Here is a 27952-nt window from a genome sequence, read left to right as displayed (position 1 = left end):
GTTTTTATTTTCCATTTATTCATACAAAATACAATTAAATTCCTAACTATTGGTACCGCCTGCCCATTCCCCCCAGGTTGCGTCCACCCTCTCTAATCCTTCCCCACTTCCCTCCTCTTTCTCTCCTCCCCTCCTACTCTCTTCCCCTCCCCTTCTCCTCTAACCATCCTACTTCCTCCCTACTCCTTCCTCCCCTCTCATCCCTCTCACACACATGAACACAGCATAGGGGAAATGCCCAAGCGTTTACCATGACTATATTATCATTGCCCACCCCCTCACCCACCCACCCTCAACCCTCCTCCCCTCGCTTCCCAGAGCAGAATACAGGGTTATTATTAAGAAAGTTAACAATAATATAAAAAAAGAAAAAAGAAAAAAAGAGAAAAAAAACATCATACTTAACCTTTAACTCCCCTTAAATTAAGTCATATAAACAAATCTCTACAACAGTTACTATAAAATTTACTCATAAAATAAATGAAACTTTATAGTCCCATATTTTTTCTGAATATAATCTATCCATCTTCTCCATACAATAATATATCTTTCTTGTGTATGATCCTTCAAATAAGCAGAAATTTTTGCCATTTCTGCAAAGTTAGAAACTTTAAATATCCATTCTTCTAAAGTAGGCAACGAGTCCTTCTTCCAATACGAGCCTACTAATAACCTTACTACAGTTAATAAATTCAACATTAAAGTAGTTTCTTTGTCATTTAAATCCACAAAGATACCCAATAAGAATAATTGAGGGGTGAACTTTATCTTCCTTTTAAAAATCTTTTGAATGTTCCACCAAATCATAATCCAAAAAGCCTTTACCTTTTTACAATTCTACCAAACATGAAAATATGTCACATCCATATAACCATATCTCCAACATTTGGGTTGTAAATTTGGATACATACAAGATAATTTCTTAGGATCTAAATGCCATCTGTAAAACATTTTATAAAAAATTTCCCTCAAATTTTGATCTTGTGTAAATCTAACATTTCTAATCCAAATTATCTCCCATAAGTCCAGTGGTTCTCAACCTTTTTAATGCCGTGACCCCAACCGGTCGTAAGTCGAGGACTACTCAACCAATCGTAAGTCGAGGACTACTCAACTGGTGCAGCACCATTTGCAGAATGGAACTTTTGGCAGGCTCAGCAGGGCAGAGACAGCCTGGACAATTCCTATTGGCTTTTGAAAGCCAATAGAATTAGACTCTATTCAAGAGAGTCTATTTTATTGGCTTTCAAAAGCCAATAGAATAAAAGGGAGTAGCACAGCTAAGGAAAAGGGGGAAAAAATGGCGGACTGCGTTGTTTGGCGACCCCCATGAAATGGTCGTTCGACCCCAAATGGGGTCCCGACCCACAGGTTGAGAACCACTGATCTATATGTTCACAGGCCAAGTAGAATCATAGAATCACAGAGTTGGAAGGGAGGTCTTCTAGTCCAACCCCCTGCTCAAGCAGGAGATCCTTACAGAATCACAGAATAACAGAGCTGGAAGGGATCTTGGAGGAGTTCTAGTCCAGAGGTCCTCAACCTTTTGGGCACCAGGGACCCATTCTGTGGAGAGAGGTTTTTCCACGTGGTTTTGTGTGCTTCCTGCATCTCGCGGATGGGGCTTTGCTTGTTTATGTAGCTCGATTGCTGGCATGCTGTGGCCCGGTACTGGTCCATGGACCAGGGGTTGGGACCCTGTTCTAGTCCAACCCCCTGCTCAGGCAGGAAATCCTATATGTCATTTCAGACAAATTGAGTGTCCAATCTCTTCTTAAAAACTTCCAGTATTGGAGCATCCACAACTTCTGGAGCCAAGTTGTCTACTTCTGTAGTCCAGCGGTTCTCAACCTGTGGGTCGCGACCCTTTTGGGGGTCGAACCACACTTTCACAGGGGTCGTCTAAGACCATTGGAAAACACATATTTCCAATGGTCTTAGGAACCGAGTCTTCTATCTGGCCGCCACCGCCCTCCTCCGCCGGCTCCTCTGCCTCCAGGGTGTCCTTATCCACCGACAGTGCCTGTTCCTGCTGCCACAGTGCCATCCCGCGGTGACCATGCCGACTCCCAGCTGCTGCCGGGAGCTGGGCTGACTCCCAGCTGATTCTCAGGAGCCTGGCTGTCAAGCGGAGGCTGGGCCAACTCCCAGCTGATGTGCGCACGCCGGGCTGACTCTTCGCGGGCTGTTGGGAGCTGGGCGGTGTGTAGCAGCCATGCTGGTTCCCTACCAACGTCCAGATGCGGACCCAACTCCCAGCTGACTGTCGGGAGTCGGGCGGTGCTCATGGGGGCCATGCGGATGTCGGCCGGCTGCTGGCTGTGTCCTCTCTGTCTCCCGGCTCATGGCAAGCCCAGGGGCTTGACATGCGCCCCCGATGCTGCCCCGGGCCAGCTCAGCTGCTTGGGCTGCTCCGCTGCTGCTGCCACTGCTGGCTGAGCTTAGCTGCAACACCGAGACTGTCCCCATGCCTCCTGGTTGCCTGGCTGCGCTCCACCCCTGGCCGCCCTCCGCGCTGTGCCGGAGATTCCCCCGCGCCGCCCGGCCCACCTCCCTCACCGTCGGAGGCTGCCTTGGCCCTCTGGTGCCTGGTGCGGCCCTGGGCCTGGCAGGCAGGAATGACTCCTTCCCAGCTCACTGGGCTCCGGGCCTTGGAAGCGGCCAGGCAGCGGGGAAGAGGGCGATGCCCACATGTGCGTCAGAGGCCAGCTGGATGGGCCGGGAGGGGAGAAGCGGTGCCTTCTGAGTAGGAGCTGGCGCTCCGGCCACGACCCTCTCGTGTGTGACAAGTCAGGGAAGGGTCATGGCGGTGAAGGGCTGCACGGCATAGAAAGGGGCTCCCACAATCCCTCCGCTGCAATGGTGCTCAGGAGGCTGCAGGGGCGGGCAGGTACTGGGGGGGGGCGGCTGGGAGAGGGCAAGAAGTGCCGGAATGAGGATGGGGGGCTCCAGACTACCATCCCCAGCAGCCCTAAAAAGCACTGGAAGAGTGGGGAATGCTGGGAGTTGCAGTTCATCACCATCTGGGAAAACATGACTCTCCAAAGATCAATCCTTCCTTCCTTCCTTCCATCCATCCATCCATCTCCTTCCCTTCCCCTTCAATCTCTCCTTCCTTCCTTCCTTCCTTCCATCACCATCTCCATCCCTTCCCCTTCAATCTCTCTCTCCTTCCTTCCTCCTTCAATCTCCTTCCTTCTCCATCTCCTTCCTTTCCCCTTCAATCTTCCTTCCTTCCTTCCTTCCTTCCTTCCTTCCTTCCTTCCTTCCTTCCTTCCTTCCTTCCTTCCATCTCCATCCCTTCCCCTTCAATCTCTCTCCTTCCTTCCTTCTTCCTTCCTTCCTTCCCCCTTCAATCTCCTTCCTTCTCCATCTCCTTCCTTTCCACTTCAATCTTCCTTCCTTCCTTCCCCTTCCCTCCCTCCCAACATTTTTGAGCAAGGAAGAGCAAGCTTCTCCAGCCAGCACTGCTATATTGTTTTTGTGATTAATCACTATGCTTTAATTATGTTCAATTCGTAACAATGAAAATACACCCTGCATATCAGATATTTACATTACGATTCAAAACGGTAGCAAAATTACAGTTATGAAGTAGCAACGAAAATAATTTTATGGTTGGGGGTCACCACAACATGAGGAACTGTATTAAAGGGTCGCGGCATTAGGAAGGTTGAGAACCACTGCTGTAGACAAAGCTTGTCCACTCCGAGGACAAAACACTCAGATAAAGTCTGCAGCCCTAAACCTCTGTGTGGTTGGCGTGCCGAGCATACAGCTGAGATCGGCGCAGCTTTTGACTTTCTGCTCCCTGGTGGATCCGGCTGCTTCACCCCCTCCTTTACGTTCTCTACTTTAAGACCCTCCCCTTGCTTCTCCCCCCGCCCCACCCCCTTTCCAGCCCGTCCGTCCAGGCCCCTGGTGCTTCCCGACCGCCCAGGCACCATGTCCCGCTCGGAGGAGGTGAACCGGCTGACCGAAAACGTCTATCGGGTGAGCCGCACTCCGTACACTTTTGCTACAGGTTCTTCTCCAAAACTTCTTTCGGTCTTCCTTTCCCTCCCGTCTCTCCTTCTTTTTCTTCTTCTTCCCCATGTCCTTGGATTCCCTTCCGCGACTCCCTCCGTCTTTCTCTTCTCCTGTTTAATTCCAACTCCGCAATTTGGCTGGTCCCTCGATCGCTCCCTCCCTGCCGCCCCCCCTTCCCTTACCTCCTTTCCGCCTCCCGGCATACCATGTACACCCTTCCTACTCCCCAGACTCAATTCGTTATCCGAGTTTCCCTTCCCTCCCTTCCCCCTTGGTTCTGCGCTGGATCATACATTTTGGCTTTTCTGGACGGTCTTAGCAGCCTTTTGTTCGCCTCCTAAAAACCGGAGGATAGGTGGGGGTAGAAGCAGCAGGAGATGCGAATAAGGAATTGGGACACGATGTTCCAGGAAGCCCCCTAGCTCCGCTGCGCCGTTCCCCCTCCCCCCGTACCATCTTTGGGGTGCAGAGAAAATGCCAGACTTCAAGGCAAAATTAATACCAGGAGCTAGTAACTTTTCCTTTTCTTCCTGTGAACAGCCCACTGCCTAATTACTAAAACCAAACAGAGAACTTGCAGAGACGGGAGGCGGAAAAACAACAAGCCCGTTTCATTCCGCTATTAACGGATAGATTTAATAGTTTGTAGCGGTTAGGACGCCCGTTGCGGCGAATGGCGATTGGGAAGGCTTCTGTCTTTGCTTCGGCTTCATGATTTGAGCCCGAACCGCGGCGAATTTTGGCGTGTGGCTGGAGAAATGTGGGGAAACTTTGTCAAATATTTTTTTGGACTCTGTTCCTTCTTTGAAACTACCGGCGGAATCTCTAGGAAAGTTTCCTTGAGCTCGCACGTGAAAAAAATATAATAATAATAATAATAATCATCATCATCATCATCATCATCATCATCATCATCATCAATACAAAAAGACAAGGAACTTGACAAGTTAGGGCAGGGGTCTTCAAACTTGGCCCTTTTATGACTTGTGGACTTCAACTCCCAGAATTCCTCAGCCAGGCATGCTGCCTGAGGAATTCTGGGAGTTGAAGTCCACAAATCATAAAAGGGCCAAGTCGGAAGACCCCTGAGTTAGGTTCTGGTGGAGGAGTTTGGTAATGGTGCTCCCCTCCCATTCCCCCAATGGAAATGATGGAAATTTCATGCCAAATCCCCCCCCCCCTACTTGGTTGGAGATGAAAAAGAAAACTTAACCCATTTGTTGCTCACCCTCCTTTGAAACATTTGGTTCCCCTTCCCTAATTATCTTGATGGCAACTGAGTGGGTTATTTTCTTATCAGTAAAGGCAACTTGCATCAGCCAGGGTTCCTGTGCTCTCTGCTTGTTGCTGCCATAACTCAGGAAAGCCACATTTGGCATGACATGGGGCGAAGCCATTTCTTTTTGTGAGGGTGGGTAGAGAAAAGCTCCTTTAAGGTCTGCAGAATTGGGATCATGAGGATAGTAATGCCTATGGGAAACTGGAGTATATTGATACTCACCAATATTTTTTAAATTATGGAGATATTTTATGCTGGTCTCTGCATTAAAGTCAAGACTTGGTATGAGACTTATACCAAGGCTGTAATGGTGGATACTCACCAATATTTCTTACATTATGGGAATATTATATGCCAGTCTTTGCAGTAAGGTGAAGGATATGGGAACTACAAGAAACCTATAAAACAGAACAGGAAGAACAGGGTAGAACAGATGGATACTTTATTAGACCCATTGGTTGAATGACATAGATGTTCATCCTGATTTTTCTGGACCAAATCTGCACCCAAACCCTGTTTCACAATGGGCTGTGGATTCAGATAGCCCTCGATTTACAGCAGTTGATTTAGTGAGTGTTCAAAGTTACAATGGCTCTGAAAAAAGTGACTTGTGACTACTTTTCACACTTATGACTGTTGCAGCAACCTCATGGTCACATGATCAAAGTTCAGACGCCTGATGACTGACTCATATTTATGACGGTTGCAGTGTCCTGGGGTCATGTGATCGCCATTTGCGACTTTCTGACAAGCAAAGTCAATGAGGAAGCCAGATTCATTTAACAACCATGTTATTAACTTAAGTACAATAATTCACTTAACAAGAAAGGTCATAAAATGGGGCAAAACTCACAACTATCCTGCTTTAGCAACAGAAATTTTGAGCTCAATTTTGATCATAAGTTGAGGACTACTATACATGCTTCTAAAAATAATAATTACTACTAATAATTATAAATTATTAATAAGCAATAAATACATATTATTAATTAATTAATCATTGCAGGATCTAATCTGGGTTGGTCACTGGGACTACAGGTTTAGTTTTCCAAGATTTCGGACTTGTGCACATTCTGATGGAAGTTCCCCGCGGATGGGCTCCAGCACAAGTTCAAAAACTCAGAAGACTAAACCTCTAGTCCTGGAAACCAACCCAGATTACATCCTGCAATATTATGCTGGGACAGGTATATTTGCCTTCATTCGTAATAATTACTGTTTTTGGTTTAGCTGTTGACTTTGACAAGGAGAGGCCTTGAATGGAAGCCAGCAGAGACTTATCTTTGACCTTGATGCTTCTTTTTAGTGTCAGGCAAGAACATGCCCCACAGGTGATGACACAGGCCAGATTATACATGCAGCCACATGTGGCAGGAACGAACTGACTGACTTTTGTATTATTTCTGAGGGGATGTCATTTCTCTGCATTAATTTTAAGGAAAGTATCTCTGCAAGGAGAGATTGGCATTTCTAGAAGAACCTACAAGGTCTCTCTGCAGGGCTGGATTTTTGCATGCAGGAAATGTTCTGCCTGAAGAGCATTCCAGTGGCATTCCAGGGATTTGAACAGATGTGCTCTTATCTCATAAAGGTTCCTGTGACTCATTGACCAACCTGTTGATGCAATTTCAAATATATAGGTGGGCAGGCCTGTTCAAGAGGAGATAAAAGTTTGGAAGAGTCAAAATAACAGCTGGATCCTTGTGAGGGACAGGTATAAAAAGAGGCTAGGCTGAGACCTCAAGAAGGGGTGGTATGTTCATCACATGACCACAGCCAACATCTGGATTTTTTCACCCTCCCTGTTGGCCCCCTACAAATGGGAGATTGCTTTCTGGCACTACAATAGAAGACCTGACCAAACTCTACCACAAATGTGGCCCCCCCCCAAATTTTCTTCCAGATATGCAGACAATCCATGAAACAAATTCTTCCCTTTGCCATTTTTTCAATCATGCTTCCTTTTTCTCTCCATCTATCCATTTCTCTCCCCATTGCCGCCACTGCATTTCAGCCTGCTCTAGTGATCTGCCTTTCATCCATCCTTGTTCCTGCTGTTCTTCATCTATCCACATGTAGTTTATTGTAGTGCTCCCTTTTCTCTCTAGCACTAGGGATGTCTGAAGGGAAGGGGTCAAACACGCATAAAACAAGGGCAAGGGTTTGGTTGACAATTGTGGGTACCATCTTCATTTTTTGACTCCTCCTAAGCATCAACCCACCACTTTCATGATCTGCAGTAATGAGAGAGAGGTGAATAATCTATGGCTATGCATGGACCCCAGCACACCTTTTTGCAACTGTTAGGCACTCTTTCCCCTTCTTAAAATGCCAGTGTTTTTCACCTTTTATGAGGCTTTATGGCAGTGGTTCTCAACCTTTTTAATGCCGCGACCCCCAACCGGTCGTAAGTCGAGGACTACTCAACCAGTCGTAAGTCAAGGACTACTCAACTGGTGCAGCACTGTTTGCAGAATGGGACTTTTGGTGGGCTCAGCAGGGCAGAGACAGCTTGGACAATTCCTATTGGCTTTTGAAAGCCATAGAATTAGACTCTATTCAAGAGAGTCTATTCTATTGGCTTTCAAAAGCCAATAGAATAAAAGGGAAAAGGGGAAAAAATGGCGGACTGCGTTGTTTGGCAACCCCCGTGAAATGGTCGTTCGACCCCAAATGGGGTCCCGACCCACAGGTTGAGAACCACTGCTTTACGGGATGGTATGTTCCAATAAGACGGTGATGGCGAACCTTTTAGAGCTGAGTGCCCAAACTGCAATCCAAAACCCACATATGCATCGTCGAGTGCCAGGTGGGTGTGGCCCATTGGGTGGGCGTGGCCCATTGGGTGGGCGTGGCTGCAGTGGTAATGGCAGACTGGGTGGGACTAAAAAGTTCAATCAATCAGTTCCAACTTTGCAAGATCTTTTTTTCCCACGAGAAGTTGAAATTGACTGAACCTTTTTTTTTTTTTTTTGCACATGGCGGTGGAGGCCTAAAGTGAAAAGGTTTTATAAAACCCAGCTAAAGGCCTAGGACTGGGGCGACGGCGCAAGTGCCCACAGAGAGGGTTCTGAGTGCCGCCTCTGGCACCCGTGCCATAGGTTCGCCACCACTGCTATAAGACCTAAAGCTCCAATTTTAACCCTTGATTGCCCTCCCCACAAACCAAATATATAAGCTTTGCTTTCAAGAATGTGGTCCACTTCTGAAGTAGAATAAAAGAGGAGTTGAGAAGATTCTCACCCTTATCCTCACCTTTACAATACTACTATAGTATTATAATACTATAATACATAAGCCAATATATTATTAGCTCTGATACAGATCTGCTTAGGACCCAATTAGAAAGCTGAAACACACGTTGCTGTGTCTTAATATACCTGGAAACTCACTGTAGTATAAAGGGCAAATATACCAACCGAGAACTGCTATAGCCTCTTATCCAAATCTTTGTCTGTTTTTGAAGTTTGCTAAGTGAGATGGGTTCACACACACATACACATACAAAAACATATTCTCCTCACTTCTGCATCTTTTCCATACTTCTGATCAATGTATCTCTCCCCACATAACTCATATTTTCTTCTCTTTCATGTATATTTACAGTGACCTTAAGTCCGTTACATTATTATAAAGGAGAGCTCTTTTTCCCCACAAAGCTGTCCTTTAGGTTTACTTTTCAAAAAGTCACCTTTGTCCTTTATTTTGGTCATTTAAGTTTTTCCATACAAATAGTAGCAGTTAAAAGTATTTCACATTCATGTAAAAAATATAAAAATTGAACTGTATTTATAAAATAAATGCAGGTATAGTTTGATTTTAGATATTAGACTAGAATATGTGCTTTTTATAAAGTTTTTCTTGGTTTTGCTCTTAATTTGTAAAATTTTTCTTGGGTTTGCTCTTAATTTAATTTGTAAAGCAAATTTATAAACATAAACAATTACATTTTTGTCATTATGAACCTCTTTAAAATATGCCACTTTTTCAAGTTTATCCTTTATTGTTTCAAAGAAAATATGGTTGTCGTACATATATTGGACCTTTTTTTTCCAAAAAGCTGCATCCACCTTCAAGCTCAGAGATTGATAAAGGCAGTCTTGCCAAAGTTTATATATTTTTAAATTCCTGTTAGATTCTAGTGGGAAAGTAAAAAAAAACATTTCAGGTCTAAGGAGATTCTCAGTCATCCAGGTCATGGTTGTCCCAAATGTGCTTTTTCAAAAGGCAACTGGACTTTCTTTGTTTTTCCTTGAAGATGTTTTGCTTTTCATCCAAGAAGCTTCTTCAGTTCTAACTGAATGGTAGAGAATGGAAGGATTTATATTTATACTCCTTGCAGTCACGACTGCAAGGAATGTAAATGCTTCCATTCTCTATCATTCGGTCAGAACTGAAGAAGCTTCTTGGGTGAGAAGCAAAATGTCTTCAAGGAAAAACAAAAACAGTCCAGTTTTCTTTTTAAAAAGCACCTTTGGGACAACACATTTCAGGCTTTTTCGGGAGATTGTGAAGGTGCTTAATTTTGTATCAGGATAGAATATTTTATGTTTTATTTTCTTCCCTATTCTGACAAGGTGATTCTGGACCAGTTCAACCCAAGTTTAAGGAATTTTGTTACCATGGGGAAAAGTTATCAAAAAGCCCTCTCAGGTAAGGGAATACCCCATTCCAACTCCCTGACTTTGAATCAGATCAGCATTGGTCCTTTGCAGGAGAAACGTTTTATATTCAAAGTTCATTATTTGATATCTGTTCTCTCCCACTCCCTGTTCACCTTTACAGGGGTTACTGTTGCTGCTAAAGGCTACTTTGATGCCTTGGTGAAACTTGGTGAGTTGGCCAGTGACAGCCAAGGATCCAAAGAGCTGGGTAGGTTTCTTGACTGATCTGTTTTGTCTCTTCCAAAACAACAATTCAAATACCTGAACAACTGGTTCTCTTATTGGATGCAGGCCTGGGTCTCCAAGGTCTAGAACAGACTTCCGGAAGTGGCATCCACGCACTTCTGGTGGGCCGTTCTAGACCTAGGAGGCTTCCTCCAGACCTCCAAGGCCTAGAACAGACTTCCAGAAGTGGCATCCATGCATTTCCGTTGGGCATTCAGCCGGTTCTCCGAATTCAGCAAAATTTAGCTACTGGTTCTTCTGAACTGGTGCGAACCGATTGAATTCCACCACTGGTTCAGCCACTGTGTTCTTTGATAGCCTAGTTTCCTTTTACCACTAATTCCTTTTATTGTTCTATAGAATTTTCTATAGAATGTCACAAAGTACAACACAAATAACCTTCCCTAACCTGAAGTCCCATTCTTTTGAAGTGTTGGGACTTCAGCTCCCAAAATTCTTATCTGGTATTGATAAAGGAAATACACTGGCAGTGTATTGCGGGGCATGGGGGGTATCAGATTGGGGAAGATTAAAACAGCTTTGGACAGAGTTAGCCAATCAGGCTACATATCTAGGAAAAAAATTCCAAGCAGGCACTAGGTGGAAGAAATACAGGTAGTCCTCTACTTACAACCATTAATTTAGTGACCATTTGAAGTTACAATGTCACTGAAAGGTGACTTAGGACCATCTTTCACACCTAAGGACTGTTGCAGCATCTCCATGGTCACGTTATCAGAATTCGGGCTCTTAGCAACTGACACGTATTTATGATAGGTGCGCTTTCCTGAGGTCATTTGATCATCATTTGCGACCTTCCCAGCCATCTTCCAGGAATCAAAGTCAATGGGGGATGCCAGATTTGCTTAATGACCACATGATTCACTTAACAACTGCAGTGATTGACTTAAATGTGGCAAAAAGGTCATAAAATGAGGCAGAACTCACTTAACAACTGCCTTGGTTAACAATGAAACTTTGGGGCTCAATTGTAGTCATACGTTGATGATTATTTGCATGTCTATGTGGCCATCTAACAGCTGTCTGGATTTTTGCAGCCCAGATATAATAGCCTGAGTATTGTTGGCTGGGGAATTCTGGGAGTTGAAGTCCACATGTCTTAACGTTATCCAAAGTTGAGACAGACTGGTTTACCTTATGAAGATTGGCCTTGTGACCTGTTCACTTTCCCTCATTCTGGCTTGCATATGTATACTGTGTGATTGGCTATCCTTATAATTTGGCAACCAAATTATACTGGTGGCATCATGGAAACCACCCCCAGAGAGAAGTAATTCCATGCATTTAAGGTAAACTGAAATGAAGAACTTAGTTATGTGTTCAGCAGAATCAGCTGGAAAATTTTGCTTGTGCTGTACAGGTTTATAGTGAGGAAGAGTTGTCAAACATACCATTTGCAGCTGAGAGAAAAATAGGGATTTTTTTTCAAGTTTAATTATTGTCAGAACCCACCCATCCTCAAATATCAATAAGTATGGTAGAGTCAAAGGACAAGGTTATTGTTGATGGAGTTAATTGTAATCTACTTTAAGTTATTTGGGGGAGTTGGGGATTTTTAGCATTTTATTTTCTATGAATGCCTCCAGCGTTTTGTTGAGGACCACAGGAGTTGTTGGAATGCAGATTATGTTTATAGCAAACATTTTGCTATAAAGCAGATGACATGGGTTTAATTAAAACATATTTTATAAATAAAGTTAAGAGTAGGCAGACTAGTGGACCTAGATCAGTAAATGACAAGTACAACATTAGTCCTGGTACTCTAGCTGTGGATGATGGGACTTGTAAATATCAAGCACATTTGGAGGGGACTAGTTGCAAAAGGCTGTTCTAAATCATTAGATTTTTGCAGGTCTCTTAAGTTATTCCTAAATATATGTGGGGATATGCCTGCCTATGTTCATAATATACAGATAGTCCTCAACTTACAACAGTTCACTTAGTGATATTTGAAATTACAACTGTACTGAAAAAATGAGTTATGATCATTTTTTATATTTATCACCATTGTAGCATCCCTATAATCACGTGATCAAAATTCAGATGTTTTGCAACTGACTCTTATTTATGACGGTTGCAGTGTCCAGAAGTGGTGTGATCACCTTTTGTGACCTTCTGACAAGCAAGGTCAATGGGGAAACCAGATTCACTTAACAATTGTTTTATTAACTGCAGTAATTGTGGCAAGAAAGATCATAAAATCACTTAACAAATATCTTAGCAACAGAAATTTTGGGCTATATTGTGGTCGTAAATTGAAGACTACCTATGCAGTTAATCCTCAATTTACAACCACAGTTGGGACTGGAAAATTTGATGTTAAGTGGTATGATTGTTAAGTGAGATATCATATGACTGTCATCTGATTTTATGATCTTTTTGTCACAGTTATTAAGCAAGGAAACGCATGATAATGATTTGCAACCTTCCCTGCCATTCTCCCCCTTGACTTTGCTTATTGGCAAGGAAGGTCGCAAATAGCAACCGTGTGGCTCTGGGATTCTTCAAATGTAAATGCGAGATGGTTGCCAAGTGCCCCAATTGCAATCAAGTGATCACAGGAAAGCTGCAATGATCATAGGTGTGAAAACTGGTCATAAGTCACTTTTTTTAGCACCATCATAACTTTGAACAATTATTAAACAAATGGTCGTAAGTTGAGGATTATCTGTATATTACATCAGTGATCCCCAGTCTTTCTAGCTTGCCGGCCTGGCCTGGCGTGTGGGGGGGCCAGGTGAGTGGCACGCACACAGCTTCATTTGTGCAAACATTGTGTGCACATGCCCTCCTCTCACCTGAATGGAGCTTCATGCGCAAGCAAAAGGTGCCTGCACCCACGCATGAAGCTCCATTTGCACGAGCAGAGGGCACTTGTGCTTGTGCATGAAGCTCCACTTTCATGAGTGGAGGGTGTTCATGCACCAAGCATCATTACGCAATTGGAATTTTGCACACAACCACAAACACCTTCTGCTTGCGAGAGAGCTTCACATGCGCATGCTTGCCCATTTCTCCCCCGGCCTTAGTAGTGGGCTGTGGCCTGGGTGTTGGGGACCCGTGTTACATAAATTTAATTTCTATGCACCATAAGTAAACTATGTAGATCGCGGGTTGCTGATTCAAGGCAAAAACAGCTTTCTCCAAAGTTCTCTGGAGCAGGGTTTCTCAGCCTTGGCAACTTTAAGCTGTGTGGACTTCAACTCCCAGAATTCCTCAGTCAGCATTAAAGTTGCTGAGGCTAAGAAACCCTGTTCTTGAGCATGAAAGGTTTTACTGGTTCCAGTTGAAAGCTATTTCTTCAGGGAATGGAATTAACTCCAAAGGAGATTACCCTGGGACAGGGTACAAAAAGATCTTTAAATGTGGAGGGACTTCTTTGGGTGCATTAACCCTTCAGTTGTCTTGGCCTTCAGGTGATACCTTGTTCCAAATGGCTGAAGTCCACAGGCAGATGCAAGTACAGTTAGAGGAGACGGTGAGTATCCACATGTGATATTAGCCCAGCACCAGATCTGCCCATATTAGATTAATAGCCTGCTTTTTTTCTGGCTTCACATTCTTCTTATGTCCTAGATTGGACCTGCAGGCCCATTTTTCCCAGTACCTTCTGAATATCTTACAGCCATTTCTGGAACCCAGAAGAGAGGGGAGGGAGGGAGAAATACAGATCTCCCTTTGTCTGATTGTCATCTGCCCTTTTCTACTTTCCCATCCCTTCTCCTTAGCTGAAATTTTTCCACTCCGAGATGCTATCCCAACTGGAACACAAACTGGAGCTGGATATCAAGTATCTGATGGTAAGTGAAAAGATTTGTCTGCATCTCCCCACTCTGCAATTTCAAATTTGACTCTCTGTGGTTGCCTATCACCTCATCCTCATTATCATATATTTTACTCAGTTCATAATGGCTGAATTTGCATAGCCTACTGCCATAAAGCATGTTGACACAATGTGGTAAGCCAATACTAAACATGGCTTAAAGAGAGCCCAGCTTTAAATTTGGGGTTTCTTAGTGTAGGAGAAGAACAGACAGAGCTGGGGTGTGGGTAGGAGGGTGGAGTTAAGCATGTCATCAGCTTGCATTCCCATAAAGCATTTCCAAGTCCAACCCCTCATGAATTCCATTGACCTTTATCTGGCACCAATTTTGTGTTGAACTTGTGTTGACCAGATTCTTGTGGATAGGCTTGAATAAATGTCCTGCAACCTTACAAAGGGTCCTGATTCTTTGCACCTGACAGTTAAGTCAGCCAGCATTTCTCAGGGAACCCAGTTTTCCGAATCTAACAACCAACACATGTATTGGATTTCAATTCTCAGAATCTCCCTGTCAATTAAAAGTCTGATCTGTCTGGAGGACACCAAGTTGTGAAATCTAGCATCTTGATTTGGCATGTATTTTTATTCCCCACCATATTATATACAACTTTCTTTCTTGTCAACATTCAGGTAGTCCTCGCTTAGTGAATTGGCAAAGCATCACTTAGGATTGGAATTGGAACTAGCAAAGCATCACTTAGGATTTTACTTTCTCATTCTCTATGAACTCTCCTTGTCACAAATGACAATCATGTCACCCAAGAATGCTGTATATCATAAGTGTGAGGATTGGCCACAAAGCTTTTCCCCCCCACCTTTGTAACTTTGAACAGTTTCTAAACAAAGCAGTCAAAATTATTTGTATGGCCATCTGCTTCAGGTTAAATAGGATTCAAAGCTCAACAGTAATTTTGGAAACATCTGTGCTTTGATGGGTAAACCATGGAGTGCTCTACAACTTCAAAACTTATTCACCCCATTTCCCCAACTTCCAGGCTACTCTGAAGAAATACCAAGCAGAGCATCGTGCCAAAGCTGAATCAGTCGAAAAGTGTCAGGCTGAGCTGAAGAAACTACGCAAGAAATGCCAGAACAGTAAAAACCCAATGAAATATGGGGATCGTGAAGTGCAGGTAGGTTTGAAGGAGAAGGAAAGGGAGAATAACATTGCAAGAGGAAATCGCTCCATTCCAAGCATCTCCTAGGCGCTCAAACACTTTTCGCCCGGATGGAGATCTGACAGAGACATGATGAAGACTGGAAGCTCTGTTTGCATGCAACAGAAGCATGCAACGGAAACAGAAGCTCCGTTTCCAAGCGTCCCATTTGCATGCAGACAAAGCTTCCAGTCTCCGTCAGGTTTTTGGGCGAAAAGTGTTCCGGCAGTGGAGGAAAGGAGCTGGGGGGAGGAGACAGGTACCACCAGTGCTTTTTTTGAAAAAAAAAAAAAAGGTGCTGGAACTCACACACGTCATACAACCCACCTAGCCCACCCTACAAGATTCCATCCGAAAAAGGTGCCAGAACTTTGTTCTGGGCATTCTGTGACAAAAAAAGCCCTGGGTACCGCAAACACTTTTCACATTGAGAATGAAAGTTTCTGGGGTCCATGATCTCGTGAGAGTTCAGGCACCCATTCTCTGCCTGAACTCCCGCAATATTATGGCACCCTGGAGCTTCTGTCGACTCTCCCTCAAAGGCAAACAAACCGTAGCAATGAGGAAACAGATCTTTGCAAGAAAAGTGGTGTGGCAGGATGGGAGGGGAAAGGAGTTGTGGGGAATGGGGGGGGGGAAATAGAGTGAATGTTGCAGAGCCTCTACAGTCGTTCATAAGGGCGAATGACTGCTGTGGTGCTGCAATATTTGTAATTTTGGGACTTGCTTGTAAACACTAGGGGACATTTATTGCGTAACTTCGAATGAGCGCTAAGTGAACGCTCGTAATTTGGGGATTATCTGTACTGTTATTTTAACCATCAAACTGAGAATCAAAAGCCATGCCCTGTAAATGTCAACACAGGTATTTACGACCAGTTGCTTAGCAACCATTCAAAATTACAGCCTACCTGAAGAAGGGGACTTACCACCCAGATTTGAAGTTCTGGCAGTTGACCCCCTCCCCAGACATGTGACCGTACTTCTGTTATTCAGCTACATGGCTGCATTTACAGCCATTTGCAACATTCTGTGGTCACGTGACCACATCTTATGGAGTGTTGGGATTCAAATACGTTGAACAGTTCTTTGCATGGACACCACTTCCGGAAGTCCATTCTGGGCCTGGGCCTTCTGAAAAAGGGCTAGTGCTTCAGCTGGTTCGCCAAAGTCAACAAAAAATTAGCTACCGGTTCTGCTGAACCGGTGCAAACTGACTGAATCCCACCACTGATTTTATGACAATTTTGTTGAAGTGTTTGGGGGCAAAACTGTGCCATAGCGAACAATGGGTTCGCTTAATGACTAACAACCACCCCCCAAAAAGCCGTAAAATTGGTTCAGGCATGTGAACAATCTGCTTTACAACCCTAATAATCATAATGGGTTGGTTCGATTGTGGTCATTACTTGAGGACTACCTGTAGAGCATTACATCCAACGGTGTTTTCCTGTGCCTTGCTACCAAAGATAATTATGGTTGAATTCATGACTTTATGGCCATGACATGATTCTAGCTGTGAGAACATAGCTCTTCCTTACACCATTCCATGCTATGGCAAGAAAAAAGTTGACAGGTTCATCAGCTAAGAGGTTAATTCAGTCTTTGGCATCTCCAAAGGCTGGAATGGCTCCTGCTTAAATCAATATAGGTCAACTTTTTCTAATTGATGCTATGGCAGTTCATAAACTGATTTACAGCAATGCTTCTCAACCTCAGCCACTTTAAGATGTGAGGACTTCAACTCCCAGAATTCCCCAGCCAACATGGCTAGCTGGGGAGTTCTGGGAATTGAAGTCCACATGTCTTAAAGTGGCCGAGGTTGAAAAACACCATATTTACAGTCACAAATGGCTGCATTCATAGAATGCACTGGACCAAACCCAACCCAAACACATTTATGGTATAGTGGGGTTCATGTGAATCAAGCCAACTGAAAGCACCATTTTTGATTCATAATTGTTAGCGCTACAGACTACAGCCTGGTTTTATTTATTCCACACCATTTTCCTTTGTATCGGTAGGTTCACTTACTTTATGCATCATGCTCATACCATATATTTCCCTGCTTGACACAAGAGCAGCCATTAATATGGATCAGCAATGAGGAAATGCATGACACAGTAGCATAAAACTACGCCTTCTTCAACCTGTCAATCAGCAGATGTGTTGCTTTCAGTACTCATAACCATCAGCCAAAAAGGCCATGCTGCTTAACAACTATAGGATGAGTCCAGCACATCTGGAGAGCACAAGATTGGGATATGCTAAGCAATTCTACAAAAGGCATATGCAGAAGACTGTGGTTTACAGTGGCCATTGCAGTACTATCTATATGAGTAACTTCGATGTACATGATAACCACTAGCTAAACTTACAAGAGGAAGTGGGTTGACCCTGAAAATAAATCAGCAGAGCGAGTTGAATAGCCACAGATGCTAAATAAATGCTATTAGATGCTAAAACCCAGACAGCGCATAAGCACATTTCCCCCCAAATATACTCTTATTAATTCCGCATGTACAAAGAGTATGGTTTGTCATATCCTGTGCCTAGTTAGAAGGATATGCTGCATTTTAAAATTCTGACAAAATTTGAGGCCTGCGTTGTCATGGCACTAAAAATGCAAATGGATGCAATCTGGCCGCAAAAAATGGTATAGGGGGAAAGTGCTTGAAAAATTGGGTTTCTGCAATCTTTCAGAGCGGCCTCTTCCTCTCAGCTGTGCATTAGGAGTTGCTGTCTTCTTCAGTGTAAAAATGAAACCTGGCAGCTGTTGCTCCCCCCCCCCTTCCCATGTGTGTCTGGGTCGTCTGGGTCGCTCCCTGTGTTGCTGTCTGGTCCTGCGATTGGGGTCACTAAGAACGTGAGGTCTTGAAAAGGTTTAATATTCTGTGGCCATTTGGAGCTTAAAGAGATAAGCTCTGCGGAGGGGCTACCTGTGAAAAAGAAAAAAATGACCCTGATGCACAGATTGTTTTACGCACCTTCCCACAAATGCACACACAATTTTGCATTCGGTGTCCATGAACAGGCACTGTTCTCGTGCAAACGATTTACAAGCTCTGTTCTCGTGCAGAATATTTACAAGCTCTGTTCTTGTGCAAAACATTTGCAGGCCCTGTTCTTGTGCAAAACACTTGCAGGCACTGTTCTTGTGCTAAAGATTTATAGAACCCTATTTCTATATGTATTTGCTTTGCTGGAGCCCTGTAAGTGTCCGTAGTGTTCCTTTTTGCACCACCATTTTCTCAGACAGTAACTCCTCAACTGTTCTGCTCCAAACCTTAAAGGGGATGGATGCAGTCCTAAAAAAAAAAAAAAAAAAAAAAAACCCAACCCAAAAAGCAGGCCAGAAATTTGGTCTACTGCACAGTATTGTAAATGCTGCACACCGGGAAGTAGGCCACTCACCAGTGTGGGCTTGTATGTGTCGGGTGTGCCCAGGTTGGCAAGGTGACAGAATTCATCCTCCATTCACACTGTTTCCTCCTGGCTCCCTGACTCACTCTGGGCCCTTCATCCCCTATTTATCTTCCCTCCCCCCTCCTCCCCTCCCTATCCTGGGAATCCCCACAGCAAGCTTTGGGCTCCTTTTGTCAACCTTGTTGCCACAGTAACCATTACTTCAGGATCAAGGCCTGCTTCAACTGAGGGGGGAGAGCAGTAATAAAGGGGCACAGGGTAACCCTTTATTGCCCGTATCTTCTGAGATTGCCCGCTGCCTGCCAGCCTAAGGTGCTGATAATGGAGAATCTAGCACTTAACACAAATCTGAGCTTTTCCTTCCTGTTTTTTTTTTTTTTTTTTTGTGATTGCAATGATACATGCAGGACATGCGGAAGCTCCATGAAACCTTTTAGGATGGTCTTCCGAGAATCCTTTTTTTAATTTTAAGGATGGTACCAATAAAGGAGAATATTTGTAGCTCAGGGTTGACATGAAAGGTCCTTGGTGCTCTCTAAGTTCAATTGTTTTGTTTTTGTTTTTGTTTTTTTGCAGACCTTTCATTACCCAAACTAGATAATGTCATCGGTGCTTCTGCTGCTCCAGAGTGCACTGATGATGTTACCTAGTTGGGTAAAAAACATCTGCAAGAAAACAAGCTCAGAGAGTCAGAGGACCTCTCATTTAAGGATGGTGTCAGAAATCAGAGGGTCTTGCACCCTTCTGGGGTTTTGGATCACAGTTTCCAATCATCATTTGTGCACGAAGCAGCCATAGATTGTGGGTAAATCTAATGCATCTGGAAAATGACAGACTACTGTACCTTTTCCTAAATGGTGATAACTGGTCTACAACAATAATCCAGAATACCGCATCTAAAAGTTGTAGAAAATCCTGTTTAAGGCTCTGAGGAACTTTTCAGAATCTCTTTGCCAAGGAAGGAATTGTGCTTTTGTAAATAAAACTTGAAAGTCTGCCACTTTGACCCTGAATGTCGGGGAATGTAGGACTTTTTTTTTTGTTAAACCATATGCTTGTAATAATAATACGTGTGAGTCATGCAATATGCTAAGGATCCAGTATAAGCTTGAACAGAAAAATAGGGAAAAATTACGTCTGGTAAATGTAAAAATCTGAATATAAGATAGAATATTTCAGTTTTAGCCTGTAGGACAAATTGCAGGAGTTGAAATAACCGACCAATAAAATATTGCAGATAAGGGGTTGGGATGTGGGAAAGGCTGTAATAGGACTTCAGAATATTGTATGAAACAGTTATAATATAACAGCAATAATAATAGGTATATTCTACTTATATAAAGCACATTTTAACCTGCTGCATTTTTCAGGGGGCCTGACAATGATAATAACAACAATTCTTATTAAGACTGCTGAGTAAAATACACAAATTATTTAGATATACCAATGTAAAGATGCCTTTGATTCAGGCTCAGCTCATGGTGGCTTCTTAAAATTATGCAGAAGCTTTTGAGAACAATTTGAAAATCAATCAGTCCCATTTAATTTCCAGCCAAAGTTCCCTTTGCTGAAATGTTATTTAGAGCTCCAAACCTATATATCTGCACATTAGTAGAGCTTACCTCTTAGTAAATGTGTAGAGAAAGAGGTTGATACCCAGTGGTGGGATTCAAATATGTGAACAGCCGGTTCTCTGTGTGGATGCTGCTTCTGGAAATCCATTCTGAACCTGGGCAACAAAGTGATATGAACCGGCTGAATCCTACCACTGCTGATACCACCCAAACCATTTAATTCTGCTGCAGATATTAGAAATTTAAACTCAGCGCATCAGAAGAGCAGCACGATAGGCAAGATTGGCCCAGTGCATGTTTCTATGGTTTTGTCTCTGAGAGGTAGGCATTATTGAGCCTGCTGCCTCTCTCTCCCTCTTCCTCTCTCCCTCTCTTCCTCTCTCTCTCCCTCCCTCCCTCCCTCTCCCTCCTTCTCCCTCTCTCCCTCTCTCTCTCCCTTAGTATGTGGAAATCATGAGCACCAAGCAGAGCGAGCTGGATCGGTTTGTGGCGGAAGGCTACAAAGCAGCCCTGACGGAGGAACGGCGCCGGTACTCATTCCTGGTGGACCGTCAGTGTGCTGTTTCCAAGCACTTCAGCAATTACCACAGCAAGGTGAGCTGCCTCTCTTTTCCCTCCTCCCCTCTCTCCTCCTAACATATGCTTTGAGCTCAAATTCACCCTAGACCAGGAGTCTCCATGGACTGGTACTGGGCCCTGGCATGCCAGCAACCGGTCCCCACAAACAAGCAAAGCCCCATCTATGGGATACAGGCAGCACACAAAACCACACACTCTCCAGTCCATGGAAAAAACCTTTCTCCATGGAACCGGTCCCTGGTGCCCAAAAGGTTGGGGATCTCTGCCCTAGACATCTTCCAGCAAAACTTGAAACAAGGATTCCTGTGTGTGTTGTGATTCCATATTTGCAAGAAAGGTGTCAGAAAAACTTCAGTTGTGACCACTATCCTGCCTCTTATGATAATATCTCTGTGGATACCTCTTCTTGCAATGTGGGAGTACAATATTCCCCATGTTTAACTACCGGTGGTCCTCAACTTACAACCATTCATTTAGTGACTGTTCAAAATTACAGCAGGACTGAAAAAAATGACTTATGACCGATTCTCACACTTATGATCATTACAGCTTCTCTATGGTTGTGGTGATAAAATTGCATCCTGCATATATTCATAATGGCTGCAGCATCCCAGGGTCACGTGATCGCCATTTGCAACCTTTCCAGCCAGCTTCTGGCAAGTGAAGTTAATAGGAAGAGCTGGATTCACTTAATGACTGTGTGATTCACTTAACAACCATGGCAAAATAGGTTCTAAAATGGGCATAACTCACTTAATAACTGTCTTGTTTAACAACAGAATTTTTGTTGCAATTACGGTCATAAATCAAGGACTATTTGTAGAATCAAATAAGGGGGAAAGCAACATGAGAATCCCAAGATGTGTTCTTGATTCCCAGAGGGAAAACCAAAAAAACATATTGTATTTCTTGCTGCTTGAACTTCTAGAGCAGACATGTCAAACACAAGGCCAGGGGGCCAGATGCGGCCCGCAAAGTGATTTCATGTGGCCCGCAAAGCCATCCTGGAAACAGTGAGCGAACGGCCCCCTGCTGCCTTGGCCCTCCAGTGGACCATGCTTGGACACTTGCCCTGGTCCCATCCCCTTCTGCCATAAACCCTCAGATCTGTCCCACTCCTGCCCAGGCCCCCACAGGCACCCTTGATGCGAACGATTTAGAGCTGGCCACACCCACCCAGTAGGCCACACCCACTCCATCCATGCCCACCCAGTAGGCCGCACCCATCCTGGCCACACATACCCCTGAGGGCAACCGCAATGCTGATGTGGCCCTCAGTGAAATTGAGTTTGACACCCCTGTTCTAGAGGGAATGGTGGGAAATATAGACTTTCTCTAAAGTAAAGAAGAAGAAATTAGATGTGGTGTTAAGGACATCTGTTCGTTCAGCTTGAATAGCACAGATACTTTCTGCTAGGGGTGGTGATAATTACTGAGAGTGCATCAGGTTTAATTTTTCCTGCTTTCTGAAGTGCTGAAGAAAAATCCTCTCTTGTAGCTCCTGTTGCATGGAAGGAGATTATCTATTAGCACAAATGAAGGATTCCTTCCCAAAACATATTCTAGCTTCAGTGGAGAATTTTCCTCAGGAGCCCAGCAAAACCTGTTTAACCAATAAATTAAAATTCCCTTCGCATAGTTGTCTCAGATACACACACAAGCATATCTTCCAGCTGAATGTTAAATGAAGGGATATATTAACTCCTTGTTCTAAGTTTCCAGGCCATATGACTGTGCAGCTAAACTTCCTGTCAACACTTGGAATCAAAGGCAAGCAGAACCCAAGACAACATCTTCATTTCTCAAACTAGGAAGCAATTGTTCATTAACAGAACTCAATGGATTTTCTGCTGTTGGCAAGTTTTAGAAAGAAAGGGTGTAGATAAAGGAGAATGTAGCTCAGGGTTGAAATGGGGGGAGGGGCTTGGTGCTCTCTGAGCTTGGTTGTTTTCTTGCAGACATTTCATTACCCAAACTAGGTAACATCAGTGGTAGAAGGGAGTGGGGTTTGTTCTCTTTTTATATATCAGTGGCTTACTTTGTAGGTGTTAGTGGAAGTGATCTTGGTGGGTTTTTGGTTGGGTTGTTTACGGTTGGCTTATTTGGCAGTTCTTTGATTGGGTTATTGTTCACTTGGTTGTTGTCTGCAAGAAAACAACCAAGCTTAGAGAGCACCAGAAACCGCTCAGAAAGAGTATAACTTGACTTCCAGTTTGACGTCGCAGCATAACAGGCACAGAAAGATGGGGCTCCATCTTTTGTGTTTGATTTTGTCCTGCTGGGGACCCTATAAAGGGTTGAAAGTCGCCCCAAAGAGGTGATGGAGAAGGAGGGGACCTTCACTGATCGGGGGAGGGCAGCAGCCCTTCTGTTTGATCCAAGAAAGCCCTCCAAATCAGCAGGGGAAAGACTAGCTACATTCATGTGGCCAGTCAGAAGCTGCTGACAACCGAAGAAAATAAGCACTAACCAGCAACTTTTGAACAATTTGGATGGAACTGGGTGAGACCCTATCCTATCTTTATAACTTTAAGACTTTTTCCTGGCAAAAAACTACTCAAAGCAAAGAATAGATGTTCCATACTTAGTTTCAAGTGGTAAAAAAACCATCCCTAGCACCTGTCCCCAAAATCCCCAGCTTGATATACCAACAAAATGCTGATGAATTTCAGAAAGAAATTCTTTCTATGTTAAAATCAATACAAGAGACAATTGCTTTAGTTCATGATGAGATTAAAAATAATACAAAGGAGATAAAAGAACAATTCTTTAATCTAAATCTACAAACTCAGAAAATGACTACAAAGAAGGAACTAGCAACCCAGAAATAGAAGGAAAATTAGAGGAAGCAGATCCAAAGATGGAGGACCTAAAGAAAGGAACTAACAGACAGACTCAGACAAACAAAGAATTAGAAGACATAGCGATAATATCGGAAATGGAAAAGTTATCTTACCTGTCAAGATCTCAGAACACACTTGAGGATAAGAAAGAAGAGCTGATTGAATGGAAGATAGAGCTGTTAGGAGAACTGTGGGAAATTGGAGAAGGAGGGAGGCTGTTTAATGAATATCAATGGGCTGAGCGTCCTTCTAAAAATACTTTAATCAAATTGTCTTTCTTATTCCAAACAATATACACAAAAATAGAGGAAGAATTACTTGATGATTCAAATGCATTAACTTGGAAAGTTAGTTGGGAAAGGAAGAAAGCTATAATAAGACTGAAGAAAATAGAGATTTTGACCCATTATTTGGGCATTATACTATTAATCAGATGTTTGAACTTGGCTGAGAATAGATAATTGTTAAAAATAGAAGTATTATAACTAGAAAGATAGGATTTATAACTAGAATATATTTTAGTATGAGAAGGGAAATATGAAAATGCTAAGAGGGTTTGAATAAGGGAAGCTTTTAGTTACCCAAATATAATATTATGAGAAATTGTAAGCGAAAAAGACATTTTGAACACTGATGGGTAATTAATTTTTTTTAAAAAAAGCAGGAAAAACAGGATATTAATTGAACAAATGCAATTAAGATATATTTTGGTTAGAAAAGATATTTTAAACCGACATTATTGATATTATTAGGAAAATGTAACAAAGATGTTGATATTCAATTGTATATGTATTAACAATAATAAGAATTGTATTGGGGAAATGTGTACTACCAGAAGAGAGAAAGCATTGGATGGTGTAATATTGGGCCTAGATTGAAAAAGTTAATATGTACCACTGAATTACTAATGGACCCAGGACAACATGTTGTTTATTAAGTACTTATGATTGTAAAACTAGAAAATTAATAAAATATTTATATATAAAAGGATATAACTTGGCTAGCTGAAAAGATGATCAGACCACCATCATCTCATTTGTAACAGGTGTGGGAGCTGTTGGCAGCCAGACTGCCCGTCTGGCAAACATCATGCACCCAACCTACTCGTTTACCTGAGCGGGCATTGGCTTTGGTCAAGCTCACAGCTAACAACACCACAGCTGGCATTTCTGTTCCAGCCATGGATCCCCTCCTTGTCTCCAAGACCCTGGAAGAGCCTTTTGAATTGGGACAAAATCACGTGAGTGTTTGTGGGTCAAGGCTGATAAACAGGATGTTAGCTTTTCCGTTTGCCTTTAGTGTTTGGGTTTGAGTTTCTAAAAACCATTGAGGTCTCCAAATGGCAGCTTCTGATATAGCCTGGAGCAGGAATGAGGAGGGACTTCCTGGCCTTTAGGTCATGGAAGATGCATTTCTTCTACAGGGGAAAAACAAAGGAAGAAGGGATGCTTCTGAAAACCGTATGAGATCTCATCAGTACCTTGCGTTTATTCATTCCTAACTTATCTTCCATAGCGGACTTCAATCCAGGAAGGAACATTGCTGCTAAATGGTGATTTGCATCGAGGGCGGGGATCCTGTGACTTCAATCACCTGCCAGTCAGTGAGTCCCTCACCACCACCACCTCAGGTCTGACCCCCACCCAGCCCACTTCAAAAATCAAGATTGCTGACAGCTACTCTTGCACTCTGCCAATGCCACGCAAGATGTCAATGGAAACTCGCCTGGCAACTGTAGGTGGGTATTCTGCATTGATTCTAATTTACATCCTGTTCTGAGTCCATCTTTCAGCCAATATATCCTTTAACAGTGCAGGTAGTCCTCAACTTACGACCACAATTAAGCCCAAAATTTATATTGCTAAGTGAGGCAGTTGTTAAGTGAGTTTTGTCCCATTTTATGACCTTTCTTGCCACAGTGGTTAAATGAATCATTGCAGTTGTTGAGTTAATAGCACGGTTGTTAAGTGAATCTGGCTTCCCCATTGACTTTGCTTGTCAGAAGTTTGCAAAAGGGGATCACATGATGCCAGGATATGGCAACTGTTGTAAGTATGAACCAGTTGCCAAGCATCCAAACTTTGATCACATGACCATGGAGTTGTTGCAATGGTCATAAATGTGAAAAACGGTCATAAGTCATTTTTTCAGTGCCATTGTAACTTTGAACAATTGCTAAATGAATGTTCTAAGTCAACAACAACCTGTAGTCCCAGGATTTTGACATTTGATCCATCCTGTTCTCACTAAATTCTGAACTGGAGCTTTGGAAGAATGCATATGCTATTCTTTGCAAGACGAAGAATAAAACCTATTTTTCATTCCTGTGCCATTTTTGGAACTGGGGATACTGGTTGAAAAGATGCAAAAATGTAAAGAGAAGTCCAGCATTTTCTGTGACGGAAAGACAAGAACCCATATGGAGTTACTCTTACTTGGAGATGCAACTGGTGTCTCTTACCTAATCCAGAGGTCTCCAAATTTGGCAACTATAAGACTTGTAGATTTCAGTTTCCAGAATCCCTCAGTCAGCCATGCTGACAAGTCTTAAAGTTGCCAAGTTTGGAGACCCCTGCCCTAATAAAATGAGACAAAAGTAAGGTGCAATCATTAACGGTTAATTAACCCCCAATATATTCTTCCAAAAACCAGTTTCAAGTTGATTCTATCCAGCCAAATTTTGATCTGGGAGCAGAAAGAGTAATATTACCAAATACAGGCCCGAGGCTTGATGAAGCAAATTCTATAAGCAGGCTAGTTTAAGAGGTTTATAAAACCCATATGTGATCTCTCTAGAATCATGTATTTTATAGCAACCTACAGCAATCTAGTATTTTCCTTTCCTCTGAGATTGTAATTCCAGCATTCTGGCTGGGCACTTTACTTTAATCCCATAATCCCTGGGCACTTTTAAAACCTGACTGGAAACATTGCTCAAGGACAGTATTTCTCAACCTTGGCAACTTAAAGATGAGTGAACTTCAACTCCCAGAATTCCCCAGCCAGCAATGCTAGCTGGGGAATTCTGGGAGTTGAAGTCCACTCATCTTCAAGTTGTGAAGGTTGAGAAACATTGCTTGAAAGTTTACTTTGCTTAAGCAAAAAACAGCAGGGGAGAAACATATCCAACCTGTCAGGAATGCCATTAATTTCCACCTATTCTCCCCACCCTTTCTCGCAGTAGAGAACAAGACCCTGCCCCGCATTAATCCTCTTTCAATCCTGCCTCCACGTTCCGAACGTCCGAGAGTCCAGGCAATCTTCTCACATTCGGCCGGAGAGAACAGCACCCTTCTCAACTTCCAAGAAGGAGACGTCATCCTTTTATTGGTGACTGAGGCGAAAGACGGCTGGCATTATGGGGAAAATGAGGCAACTAGAATGTGAGTGAAAACCTCTCTGTTCCCTTGGCCCTAGAAAAGCTAGATTACTACAGGTAGTCCTCAATTTACAACCAGTCATGTAGCAACTGACTGAAATTAGGACAGAATCAAAAAACAGTGGGGGGGGGGGAACTTAAAATCCAGATCTGAAATTCCAAGGGTCAGTCCCCCAGGTGGTCACGTGACTGCATTTTGGGTGCTCAGCAGCACAGCTTCATTTATGACCATTTGCACTGTCCCACGGTCACTTGATCGCATTTTACGATAATTTTGCTGAAATCTGCTAGTTACTTCCAGTTTTTGGCAAAACCACACCCATAACCAGCGATTGGTATAATGATCATCTAGCAACCTCTGTAATTCACTTAACGACCGTGGAGATTTGCTTAACAACCACTGCCAAAAAGTCATACAATTTTTTTTTGCAACTGTTATGACCGTAATAGTCAGGCGCCACTACTATTGTAACTTGAGGATTATTTGTATTCTCTTTCCCATTTGTAGGATGGATCCCTCCAGGCCGCAGTGTTTCTCAACCTTGACAATTTTAAGGCATGTGGACTTCAACTCCCAGAATTCCACAGCCAGCAATGCTGGCTGTGGAATTCTGGGAGTTGAAGTCCACATGCCTTAAAATTGTCAAGGTTGAGAAACACTGCTCCAGGCAGTGTGTCTCTGCTTACAGGGATGCAGTGGGCAACTCAAATACGTGGGTCATGACATTTAGATAAAAGGGTTTCCTATTAAAGGAGAGGGTCCCATAAGGTTGGAAAAGAGACATAGCTCTCCAGCTAAGAGATTCCAGATAGCTGCCAGGGATAAGAAAGAGCACCAATCACAGTGGGGCAGTCCTGGCTAAAACAAATGAAAAGGCCAACATGATTGTTATTTACTTATTTAGAGAATTTATATGGCCGCCTATTCTCTTTCAGTGACTCTAGGTGGCTTA

The 27952-nt window shown here is 43.2% G+C and overlaps 1 protein-coding gene across 4 annotated transcripts in view; it reads left to right on the top strand.

The window, feature by feature from the left end:
• The first annotated feature begins 3896 nt into the window (after positions 1-3896).
• LOC120304488 (brain-specific angiogenesis inhibitor 1-associated protein 2-like) overlaps positions 3897-27952 on the top strand; it is a 32489-nt gene continuing 8433 nt past the window's right edge. For 3 of the 4 annotated variants that reach the window (XR_005555731.1, XM_039335119.1, XM_039335118.1), the window contains exons 1-10: positions 3897-3993; positions 9886-9961; positions 10094-10180; positions 13635-13696; positions 13947-14018; positions 15037-15174; positions 20640-20792; positions 24666-24860; positions 25136-25358; positions 26802-27003. Coding sequence is in view for 3 of the 4 variants with exons in the window: in XM_039335119.1 (XP_039191053.1) it covers positions 3946-3993; positions 9886-9961; positions 10094-10180; positions 13635-13696; positions 13947-14018; positions 15037-15174; positions 20640-20792; positions 24666-24860; positions 25136-25358; positions 26802-27003 (1256 nt within the window). In the remaining variant the exon portion in view is untranslated. The remainder of the gene's footprint in view (positions 3994-9885; positions 9962-10093; positions 10181-13634; positions 13697-13946; positions 14019-15036; positions 15175-20639; positions 20793-24665; positions 24861-25135; positions 25359-26801; positions 27004-27952) is intronic. The other variant, XM_039335121.1, reaches the window with a different exon arrangement.

Source organism: Crotalus tigris, unplaced genomic scaffold (genome assembly GCF_016545835.1).
Source record: "Crotalus tigris isolate CLP2741 ecotype Arizona unplaced genomic scaffold, ASM1654583v1 scf7180000017639.5415321, whole genome shotgun sequence".
Taxonomy (NCBI): Eukaryota; Metazoa; Chordata; class Lepidosauria; order Squamata; family Viperidae; genus Crotalus; species Crotalus tigris.
Note: the sequence above shows the minus strand (reverse complement) of the source record. Positions and strands in the feature narration are given on the sequence as shown.